This window comes from Osmerus eperlanus, chromosome 22 (genome assembly GCF_963692335.1).
Source record: "Osmerus eperlanus chromosome 22, fOsmEpe2.1, whole genome shotgun sequence".
Classification (NCBI taxonomy): domain Eukaryota; kingdom Metazoa; phylum Chordata; class Actinopteri; order Osmeriformes; family Osmeridae; genus Osmerus; species Osmerus eperlanus.
This window is the reverse complement of record NC_085039.1, coordinates 8300028-8311781: the sequence shown is the minus strand read 5'-3', so window position 1 is coordinate 8311781 and position 11754 is coordinate 8300028. Positions and strand designations below refer to the sequence as shown.

The following is an 11754-nucleotide window of genomic DNA, read 5'->3' as shown; positions in this document are numbered from 1 at the left end:
TTGAAGTATGACAGTTTAATACAGCATGTTTTTCCCTGCTTTCAAAGTGCCTCTTCATTTCCTCTGTAAGTGCATATAAATGTGTTGCTGATAATGAGTAAATTGTAGGCTAAATAGACCACTAAAAAGCTTACTTGGATTACAAAAGTCATAAAACCACAAATAGTGCAATTGAACATCAATAGGCCTACTCATGTAATTGCTCAAACAGGAGCAATGCTAATCTGCAAAATAGTAACTTTTTATCGAGACATTTGAATGTTCTTTCAGTAAGATATTATTTCCAAAGGATTCAAATAAACTCATATTAAGCACATCAAAACTCTTAATTAGAAAATAAAGCAGAGTTCGTCGCAAGACGCATGGACACAGGCCTTTTAAATGTCCGTATTCCATCAATGCCGTTTTTGATAGTTTTAGTTAATGTTGGCACCTTAAATTACTTTTACAAATTTAAAATAAATGTTTATTCAAAATACAAATATACCAGAAACCAATCAGAATTATTGTGAAACTAAAGAGGCAGTAGTCTAGAGAAGTGCCTGTAAATCCACTTTATCCACGGTCAATAGTTGGAATATTATTTACCAGGCTGTTGCAAGAGTTTGTTTGAAAAGCTAGAAGTGGTGAAAGGACGTAATTTGTGGTACTCCAAATTCAGGTTCAGGGGATGCGGGGGTTCCATGGAATGAAGCGAGGCTGGAGACAGAAACGGGGAACTGGGAAGCGAAGTCGGAGGCATCGTGAAGCAGTGCGCCTTATACAAACTGTCAAAGGTTAAAGTCTGAGATGAAAGGAACGTCTTTTGGCCAGCATCCGTCCTGGAAAACAGTGATGACAGCGCAGGCAAGATGCTGCTTACCGGAGGTATGCTAGGGGTAGGAGCCGAGTAATTTTTTAATTCAAGGTGGTGGTACTGGTCCACACTGGGTGCTTGGAAACATGGTCCTAGTCCATGCGCTCTGTAGAATGGGAAACTGGGCATCGCGCTGGGGAAAAGCGCGGTGTCCTTTATCATTCCAAATCGGAAATGCTGACGCTTGAAGCGCTTTCTCCGCCGTAGAAAGCTCCCGTTTTCGAACATGTCGGATGACATTGGGTCTAGAGTCCAGTAGTTTCCCTTACCAGGGTTTCCGGGCTCCCGAGGCATTTTGACAAAGCAGTCGTTGAGGGACAGGTTATGGCGAATGGAGTTTTGCCACGCCGGGAACTTTTCTCGGTAATAGGAAAAACGGTGACTGATAAAATCGCATATCTCGCTGAGCGTAAGGCGCTTTTTCGGACTTTGAAGGATTGCCATGGTGATAAGAGCAATGTAGGAGTATGGGGGCTTGACACAAGCCGCATTTCGTCCTGTTCCTGACAAACACTTGAGGTGAGAGCTTCCACTGGCTTCCACGTCCTCACCAGTTTGTATTTGAGAAGGGAGCTCAGAGCGTTGCTCCAAATCGGGCACCAGTGCGTAATCCTGATTTTGTGCATCTTTTCGACCGTCTCCCTCCACGTCGATTTCGGGCTCCATTAGATCTCTGTCCAAAGTCATAATCTTCCAATGGGTCCGGTGCCACCTGCACCAAGCAAGGGGCAAGATGAGTGCCTGAGGTCCACGCGCAGATGCCCGCACACGACGCGCTGCCTTTTCGCTTTTCATTCACAAAAAAAGAAAACACAGCTGCTCCAAGAATGCCTTTTCACCCTCCTTCATTCATCCCCTCCTTCTTGCAAAATAGCCTACCCCCCTAAGACTAAAACAAACATCACTGTCATGAAAGATGTACATATTCATGTATGATAATCACAGTTTTAAAGTTGGGGTTTATTTTGAACCCTGGAGCGCCTGACAAAAGACGCGCTGTAGGCTACACGAGCCTTCCTTAATTAATTAATGAATTAATGTAATTTTCCGATTCGTCCATTTGCTTCAACGTCGCAGTTAAGAGTTAAGCACGAGCAAAAAGAATACGACAACTTTAATTGTGTTATAAATTATGGCAGTCAATCCTACTATCAGCCTAGTCATGTTATTTCATAATATATTTACATAAAGTAGCCTAATAAGCTATATGCCTATATACACCATCCATTAACTAAGTATCATTTGGGCTAGGCCTACATAGAAATACCAAAAATTATCAATAAAGAAATCGGAGTAAGGAATAAAAAATAGAAAACGTTTTTTAAAAGAAATCTGCACTCATCCAGAAAGAATCAATAAAGGAAATTCAAGGTTAATCCATACAGTTAAAATGGAGGCGTATGGCATTCATTTACACTTAGATTGTGCTGAATATTTTTAATAGACCAGTGATTTCAATAGCCACATTTCAAGAGCTTGCTGTCATACATTTGGTATGTATTTGGCATAAGGGTGGCCTTGCAGAGCGATATAGTTGGAAACTATCATTTCGAAAAGGATTTCGCAGTTCTCAGTTTAAAAACGGTTACATCCGATGGGGTTATCATTTCAGACGCACGGGTGGAACGCACTGAATCCAGCTAAACTGGAATTCTTCAGCTTCAAAACTGTTTAATTTAAACATGCATGTTATGTTGTGTAGGCTTTTGTAAAACATTTTGTGACACACACACACACAATCCTATCAAATAAAGACGAAAACAAATCAGATAAGATGATTTAATAAGAGTTTTATAAATCCTTACTCCACCACTGTTCTTTTTGTTTTTACCTCCAGACATAGACCAGCTAAATTATCGCTATTTTGAGGTATAGTTTCAGACAGAAAATAATAACAAGAACTGCCCCAACACATCATTCAGAAAAGGAGGAAAAACAGCACAAATATAAAAGACAACAAATACAAAGCAATATATAACTTAATTCAACTCGAAATCTTTACTTGAAAGTTTACATTTCTAACTTAAACAACTAGATACCAACATTAATTTAACTTGTATCTAACAGCTGGACAGTATGTCATTTAAGGCAATGCTGTTACAGTTCTGTGTATGACTGGCAGTTTATTGTTAGAAGTTCTGTCCAGAATGAACACCCCAGCTTCTTGCCTGTAGAGTATAAGAACCTTATGGAAAAGAGTTCCATAGAAAGAAAAAAAACGTTGCCAGTATTGTCTTTTATATTTGTATTTTATAGTTAGAATTTTAGGACATTTTTGTTGTTTATTCATTTATGTGTAGACCCAGAGCAAGATATATGATAAGTGCTAATAAATAAGACAATTTAGTGCAGAGTTCGAGTATTTTTCAGAGGTAGTACGTGTGTATTTATGCTACAGCACAGTGCATAGTGTGTTATCTACAACCAGGCAGCAAACCAACAGTGCGACTTGGAGGGCAGCTCACAGGAAGTGACGTGACAGGCTAACATGACTCAAAGGGGACCGACCAAAGAGCCGCAGAGCCTGTCGGCATGGCCACGTACCACAAGGGAAGGGGCTAGCTTATTACTGAGTGCCCGCAGTCGTCCACGATAGCGCCATCGGGCGTGGCGTCTCGTTTTTCCCATCGAGCACGTCGTCGGTTGGGCTACCAGGCCGGGTGCTTGCGGTGGGACGAGGCCAGCCGGAGGAGGTCGCCACACTTGAAGCAGCGCGTGTTGGAGTGGCCCTCTTTCCTGGGGATGTGCCAGCACTGTGTGCAACGCACTCTGTACTTCTTATACCTGGCAAGGTGGACATGGCAGCGAGGGCAAAAAACAGCAGCGGCATATTTATTCCTCGTTTAGGAGAGGAAATGATCACGTGTTATGGCTTGTAATGTCAGCGGTGAGGTCGCTGTTCCAAACCACAACAATTCACAAGATGGAAGTAGAACTTGTTTTTTTTTTGTTTTTTTTCAGCCGGCCCACCTTATTCCACAAGCGTTACACAAGGGGGTCCCATCCTCGGCGTCTCTCCACAAGGGGGTCTTCTTGGTGCGGCAGGAAGCACACATCTTGTTCTCTGATTGGAGGAGAGGAGGGTTTAATCAGCGTTTTCAGACATTGTTCTGAAGGCCTCACCTTATCCTTTGTTGACATAGTCATCCTTCAAGTCTCCTGAATATGGGCGGTGTATATATACACACTACTGTGCTGTTACCCAAACGAACATACAATTACATGTTTCAATGCCCCCCCCCTTTCGCTCTCTTCCCACCTCTCTCGCCCTCCCGTCTTTTTTTCTCCTCTCTCTCAACCCCTTTTACAGCAGCCGTTTGTTGCTCATGTTCGTGTTAACAGTGTTTACCCAGCAGTTTCCCCAAAATAACCCTCTGAAAAAAAGGAACAAAAAAAAATCCACCATCAAATATATTCCACCTGTCCCATGGGTCAAGGACGCTGCTATTTTGTGCTGCTGTGCTGCCCTCTGCTGGGAGAGGAGAGGTACTCACTGTGGAGGCTGGTGGAAGGATCGCTCTCCTCGTCAGAACTGCTGGTCCTCAAGGAGCTCTGGGACGACCTTGACCTGACTCTCGACTTCCGGACGCTTTTGGAGAGCTCGTCACTGGGAAAGAATGCAGTAGCGTAAACTAGGACAGTGGGATAACCAGTAGGATACGGGGCCTTTTTTTTTATATGCAGAAAGAAACAAGAGTTGTTGTGTGACGATGCACTGTTGTGCTGTGTGACACCAAGATTAAAACGCCAATTTTATTGATTACCAATTACTTTATTGATTATCAAATATGTGTCTCCTCTGATCAATTTTGGCTATGACTTTGGATTCACAAACACGTATGGAAAAATGTTTACACCGTCTCTTGTACCCGTGAGGAGAATAGCATCGTGTGTAAAGTTATGTCGTGGCCCTACCTGTATTTGGAGGTTATCAGAAGCCGACACTGCTCCTTGTTGTCGTCCACCTCGGTGTGTATCCGGAAGGTCACGCCCTGAACGCCCCCGCCGCGCACGTCAACGCTGCGGGTAGGACAGGGCTGTTTCCTGGGGGTCTTGGTCCTCCACTGGGTCACAGACGAGGCAGACCGCTCGAGGGTTGGGCCCTTCTGCTTGGAACCTTCTTCGGCCTCCGGTTCTGAGGCGGCTGGACGGCCATTTTGGCTCAATGCCGAGTCTTCGGCTTGCCCGGTTTCACCGCTCAATATGAGCGATAGGGCTTGCGAGGAGCTCTGGGGCTGATTCACGCCGTCCTGGGGGTCAAAGGTGACGCAGAGGTTGGAGTCGAAGTCCAGTGTCAATGCTGAGCTCGATGCCAGGTACGCCATGGTGGTTGCCGAGGGTCGTGCTGGATACAGGTGTTCTTCTTCGGCTGACCAACACGGCAGCTGTTGATGCTGTGGTACAGGGATATCATCGGGTGCAGGTGAACCATGTTGGAGTGCTAAAACACTTCCAGAGCAAGGCTCCTTTAATATGTCCTTCTCAACCGAGGCATCCTCCTCCTTCTCCTCCTCCTCCTCCTCCTCTTCCTTTTCGGCGCCGAGGCTTACGCGCGCCCATGCATCTCCGAAACCGGAACTGCCCACGTCTCCACATGTGACACTGACGAATGCCTGCGATGGAACAGACTGGTCTGTTATCGAGTTCTTGGGTGAACGCCGCTGCTCCTCAGCCTCCGCTCTGCTGCTCATGCCACTTTCCTTCATGTCACCCATCTGGTCGCTGGACCTGATACAGGCGGCTACCTCTCTCGCCGTGTCAAAAGGATAGACAAGGCCTACACCGGTGCTCACGCGTCCCAGATTGGACCCTAGGGCTGCGGCGTAGGAGGGAGAAAACGCGGGGCCTAAGCTTGGGTCGTCTTCCTCTCGGTCGCTCGAATGGAGGAGCCTCTCGCACTGGAGGTTGATGAGACTCATGACCTCCCAGGGACTGCTGCACCGAGCGCTGGACTGAGAGGACTCGGAGCAGGTGGATGTGCATGGAGAGTCATTCTCCCGCTGGTTCTGGTTGCACTTAAGGAAGGAAATGGCTTGAAGAGGGGGCTTATGGGAAACGGAGTTATGCTTAGGTTCTCCGCCGGGTCTAGTTGAAGACTTGGAGTCAAAGCAGCTGTCGGGGGCAGGGCGGGCTAGCATGGTAGCCTCCTGGAGGAGGTAGAGGATGGTGGACTGGGTCACCTTGTTGGTGGACTGGGTCACCTGGTTGGTGGACTGGGTCACCTGGTTGGGGTTCTGGGGTTCTGGGTCCTCCGTTGTACTGGCTGCTTGAGGTCTGATGGATGGTAGCTCTGCTCCTAAGCTCATGTTTATGTGTCTGTCCCAAAGAAAGAGAAATAAATTATGAAAGTGTGCTGTATCCTTGATTGTAAATGGTACCAATAGATGTTTTATTTAAATATGTAACTGTGTAATATGTAAGTTGTAACCCATCAGACTAAAAATGTGCCTTGTCTTTGAGGTATTTCAACCCTTAAAGCTGGTATTGGTAGACCCCCCCCCCCCCCCCCACCAACAATTATGAAAATAGTATCGTGAAAATACTGAAGAACATCAAAAGACAGCCATAAAACAGAACTCACAGCGGTCGTGTTGAAATGTATAAATATTTTTCCTCAGTCACAATGTAATAACTTGAATCCAGAAATGTCTTGGCAGCTCTGATGGCTTGTCTCGAGCTAGCGCCAAGCTTCAACAGATGCTCGCGCTACTCAGGCTGGGGCCATCAGATTTGACCTTCTTTCGTGCGTGGCGTGATGACAATTTTAACCAGAATTACAAACTCACAACGATAATACAGTACGTCAACCTAAATCGATCTTTTCAGGCACAACTGCAACGATGAACTGGCATGGGGATTTAACTTTACGTCAACATGGTCGGAATGATCGCCCGTCTAGATCATTTGGAACGTAATGAGCAGTAGGAAAGATGATCCTCTTCACTAATGGAACACATTATTGCGATTTATAGCAGTGAGGCTTACCTGTGGTTTCTTCATTCAGTGAATGTATTCTTCCGTGCTCAATTCATGTCACGTTTTGACAATTGTTTTGGGCCTACAGGAAACATAGGACAACATAACTACAGGTGCTTTTGATGTCATTAATTAGTCTGATAAGCGTTTGGAACAGATAAAAGTTCTGACTGAAATACATTCTTGTTTCTTAAGGCTCACTTTGCCCGTGAGGGTCACCTGTCGAAGGTCTTGGTATTTGCAATTCGTCAACGTATATATGGATCACACCATATTGTTGTATGTACCAAACGTGTGTAGTTAGTGCTATTGATCATTTGTCTTGAGACAATTACACAGCATATTGTTAGTGCAGTTTTTCTTGTCGCAGTTTGCAGACAACTAGTCGTTGTCAAGATGGAAACTAACATTGTTTTCCTCGTGTCTTACATCCTCTTTAGCCCCATGATAGAAAACATGCGTGGGACACAATTATTTTCAAAACGAGTTTTAATGCTCATCAAATGATTTTCCAATGAAACATATATTACATACATTTGTGCGCATGTGACACTTACAGTACAAGTGCAGACTAGTTATTGGTAAAAACGTTCCAAGATCTCATGGATTCATCTGCTGAACCAGCAGTCCAGTCTATATGTCACTTTCTTTCCTAGCACGCCTGACTCAGATTAGATAATTAGCCTATTTGTGGAATCAAGCAAGCTAGTGAGAAGTGACAATAATTGGCTACTGCAAATTAAGGGGTGGATTGGCTTCACGAAAGAAAAGAAAAAAAACCTTGGAGGTTGAAAAATGGATGAATACAGCTCTGACTGGTAGCTTTTTTTTACAACTCGGGAAGTTGAATGTTAAGGCAAAAACATGATCAAGATTGATGTGGGCAAGACATGTAAAATAACTTGTCAGAGAAACAACACCGAAGGTTCCTCTGTCAGTTTATTCAACAATATTTGATGAGAGATCAACTCTTTTAGCTCCAATCTATACTAATGTTCCTTCAGCAGCTCAAACTCAAAGCATACCACTTGTAGTATGGGTTAAGGTTAATGGTTGCGGATGGCTTTATGGCGGAAGGGGATAATCTGTGTCAATATGAAAATAATAGAAACCTTGACAAGTCACTTCCCTCACCCTCGCAAACCTCTCACATGAGCAAACTAGGAACAAATATGATGCAACGGTAATACAATGGAAGCTGTATGTTGGTAATACTGCGACAAGTGAGTATTGATAGGTTACCACGTGACCATCCATACTATTTGGAGGCTTTTGTTCAGAAAATAATTGTGCGTATATGACCTTTTGTAAATTAGTTGTAACATGGAATGTTCCATTCAAGGACACTGTGGCCCTACCAAATAAATGCTTCTTGAATTGATGCAATAACATAATATCAAATGACTATTATACATTGAGGACCTATCCAAGAACAACAGTGTGTGTGACTGAATAGTTTGAGTTGACGTATCAATCCTGGCCCGAGAATGACACAGTTACATAAACACTGAAAACCAGTCAATATTTTCCCCATATAGCAGCTGCTAACCATGGACACCCAACTGGACAATGGACATCATGAATGTGAGCCCAATGACTCCACACTTCAGATTTGTTTTAGTGATTCTCTGATCTAGGCCTTTGCATAGGTCTGTTATATTGTCTGGCATGCGGTCCTGTCGTTAGTAAACTAGGAGTTTCTTTAGAGGTCCACTAGAGGGAGATGCTATAAGTGCTTCTCTATCCCAGCCGGGCAACCCTCCATCCCTGGCCACCCACGGGCCGCAAAGTACACCCAAGATGGCCGACTGCACCCCCCTCCCTCTCTTCCTTTTCCCTCCAGCAGAAGACGGCGGCTGTGGTGGGGAGATCCCTCCCTCGGTCCTCAGTGTGGTTTGGGAACGTGGCCGTCCACATAGAAGTTTCTGGTGACCTTGGGCAGGGTGAGCTCGATGCCTTCCAGCTCTTGGGTGAGGACGATCTGGCATCCCAGACGAGAGTTCTCCTGGAGCAGGGGAGCCATGTCGAGCATGTCATCCTCGCTGGGAGGGATGAGAGGACCAGAGGATGAGCTCCAGCGATCAAGTGTTGTAAGATACTGTGTTGTATTTGGATGACTACCCCATCAGATTGAAATGGAGAAAGATCCCCATTTTCAGGTGTGTGGTATTTTGATGACCGTTTGGTTAGCAAAGTGTGCTGTGTCATGTGATCAGGCCATACCTTTCCTCAGGCTCCGGTAGCTTTTCACAGTGGTCTCCACTCACATAGACGTGACACGTTGAACAAGCTAGAGATGCCTCACAAGCACCTAACACAGAGACAAGAACCAAGACATAATGATCATTTTAGGGAGATGTATTTGGGGTTGAATTTAAATTTACATTTTTGGGATTAGTTTCCTGGCTGTGTGTGTATCGCATGTCCGTTTCTGTCTCTACTAAATGTATGTTTCTATAATTACAGGTTGTTAATGAAGACGCCTTGGTCTCAAAGTTTTTGGTATATTTGAAGTCCTGAAATTAAATGATTACTGCATAGATTTCTGTGTTGAAGTTTATGGAAAGATGATTATATATTCTCTGTCTTCTCACCTTCCAGTTCTATACCATGCTTGTGAGCCAGGTAAAGGACATTGTCCCCAACCTTCGCCTTCACTGGAATCCTCTGTCCAGACCGGTCTATATACACCACGTTGACCCTGAAGAACAGATAAGTTAGTTGGGGTGAAGGGTCAGAGAAAGATTTAGCAGTCCACAAAGTAAGGTGGGGTTAACTTACTTTTTAACTGTTTAAATTACCGTGAATTTAGACAGTTCTGAAGTGAATTAACGTATTCCTACTGAAGGTTGTGGGGAAAAAGTAGCATATGCTGAATTGTAAAATGTCGCCTATAGGCTATCTGTAAAGGTCGCACTTACACATCGTCAGGGTCTTCCGCGTTAGTCCTCCCCTCGTCGTGGTACAATCCTGTTCGGCAATAAAACACAACATACTATTTTACATTCCCAAATCATTCCAATAAATAGTAGAAACTAATTTCAGCTCACCACTGGGTTGCAGCTTGTTGCACAAGCAGTCACAACACTATCTTAGGATGAATGATTTGATTTGATTTGGATGATATCATGATCTTTAAGGAATGCACAGCGAATTATTGCGCAGACTACCTTCCTGGATCCTAACCTGGATCTGTTTACTTGCATATAGCGACTATGTTTGTAGTCGTAGCTAATGACGTACTGAAGCAACTCACCATTAGAGGTCTGTAAGTGTCGGTTCAACGTCCGAAAACGATCAACAGTTCCTCCTCTCGACACACTAGAAATGCCACTCGTGCAAGTATTTAACCTGTTAAAAGGACATTTGCTACAGTCTGGTATAACTCTAGAAAGTCTCAAAGTCAGTCCCACGCTCGACCGGACTGCAGCGGTGGCCGCCATGATAGTGTTTTGGTCACGTGAGTGAAAACAGCCAATAGTAAGTAGTGATGACATTCTTCTACTTTTTTAGCAGCAGAGGACGCCACTGTAGCATAAATAAGCAGACTTGTGTGTAAGTGTAATTTTTATTTAGTCCATATGTTTTGTCACAAGCCGTCTGGTTTAGAATACGAACCAGAATCGAAATGCGTATTTAAATGTATTCTCTTTTATATTCCTCCATGTTTCATGCATTTAACAGAGATATGCCTTAACATCTATAATGCAGTTCGTAGAAAGTAGGGGAGACAGTTTGTTTGTTTGTGCAGTTAGAACTATCTGACGCAAGCAAGCATCAAAGGGTACTGTGTACCGCTGAGGTCACTAGAGCATGCAGTAGAGCGGCGATGTTATGACTGTGAGAGCCAGTCATAACCCCCCACCCCTTGCCCCCCTTTTAGTACTCCCAGATTTACCTCTACAAACGTAAAGGGCCAGCAGGAAGCAGTGAAGGTACTGAGTGCTGTGACTTTTATGGCTATAAAACTTTTACACTGTAACATGCCTTCGACATTTGAGATGAGATATGCGGCCGTAAAAAAGACAGCCGTCTGTGATACAGTATGAGTACTGTACCTTTATAGTGTCCTATAATGTTCTGAGCTTTGCCCCAAGTCAGTCCTAACTCCAGACTAACAACAGGGTACCAAGCCCAATATGGCTGTATAGTGTTCCTCCTCCATAAAACATTATAGGGTTCATTCTTGCCCATATACAGTATGTATCTCAAAGGAGGGTCTTTAGTGAGTCAAGGCCTTCCTGGCCTAAGGGTGGGTCTGGGGGACAGCATCACTCCTGGTAATCCCACTCAACCATCCACCCGCACAACATAAACACACACCTTGTCAGTTAAAATGTGTGAGTGGCTAGGGAGCGTCTACCTGTCTGGTGATTCCATTTAGGACATGGAAATGCCCCCGTTGGATCCTCAAGTCTCCTGGCCTACAGTCGTCAGCTGCTGTGTGTGTGTGTGTGTGTGTGTGAGTGTGTGTGTGTGAGTGAGTGTGTGGTTAGTGGAAGATATCTCATGCATGGTTTGGAAATGAAGTAGCCTCGAGCTGTTTCTCCACCCTGTATTTTCTCGTGCTGCAACTTGAGAGGATGTGTGTGTGTGTGGTTATCATGCATGATCTGATCGGAATGATTTGAATGGGTGGACAAAGTCAGACTGCCCTTTCTGATGAGAAGGCAATTTAAGTCACATAGTGGAGGTTCCCATCCTCATATAGGGCCTACACCTAATTATTTTGTTGCACATTATATACCTCAACATGACACCACACACACATACTGTCCTCGAATCCCCTCCCCCTCAGTTTGATCTTAGGGTGTACCTATGCCCCCAGTAATACAGGGACGAGCCCACTAATTAAGCCGTCACACTCTATTAAAACTCCTTCCAGAATCTGTGCTGTATCTGGGGTTAAGGCTGTGCTTCAT

At 44.5% G+C, this 11754-nt stretch overlaps 3 protein-coding genes across 5 annotated transcripts; all 3 read right to left on the bottom strand.

Annotated features, from left to right (window-relative positions):
* Window positions 1-1665, bottom strand: foxd7 (forkhead box D7). The gene has a single exon (XM_062448411.1). It carries the CDS (start codon window positions 1649-1651, stop codon window positions 581-583), a length of 1071 nt encoding a protein of 356 aa, XP_062304395.1. The 5' UTR covers window positions 1652-1665; the 3' UTR covers window positions 1-580.
* A 956-nt stretch (window positions 1666-2621) lies between these two features.
* zglp1 (zinc finger GATA like protein 1) lies at window positions 2622-7093 on the bottom strand. 3 transcript variants are annotated; one of them, XM_062448381.1, is made up of 7 exons: window positions 7012-7093; window positions 6842-6914; window positions 6438-6594; window positions 4772-6172; window positions 4351-4463; window positions 3827-3920; window positions 2622-3640 (listed from the first exon to the last, which is right to left on the bottom strand). In XM_062448381.1, the coding sequence occupies exons 4-7, from the start codon at window positions 6160-6162 to the stop codon at window positions 3505-3507; spliced, it is 1734 nt and encodes a 577-aa protein (XP_062304365.1). In that variant the 5' UTR covers window positions 6163-6172; window positions 6438-6594; window positions 6842-6914; window positions 7012-7093; the 3' UTR covers window positions 2622-3504. The 3 variants fall into 3 exon arrangements, with proteins under 3 accessions (XP_062304365.1, XP_062304364.1, XP_062304363.1); XM_062448380.1 differs by lacking the exon at window positions 6438-6594 and having other exon boundaries at window positions 7012-7092; XM_062448379.1 differs by lacking the exons at window positions 6438-6594; window positions 7012-7093 and having other exon boundaries at window positions 6842-6980.
* A 210-nt stretch (window positions 7094-7303) lies between these two features.
* On the bottom strand, window positions 7304-10299 carry fdx2 (ferredoxin 2). The gene is made up of 5 exons (XM_062448468.1): window positions 10089-10299; window positions 9754-9802; window positions 9427-9533; window positions 9056-9143; window positions 7304-8874 (listed from the first exon to the last, which is right to left on the bottom strand). Exons 1-5 carry the CDS (start codon window positions 10273-10275, stop codon window positions 8718-8720), a joined length of 588 nt encoding a protein of 195 aa, XP_062304452.1. The 5' UTR covers window positions 10276-10299; the 3' UTR covers window positions 7304-8717.
* Window positions 10300-11754: the final 1455 nt, after the last annotated feature.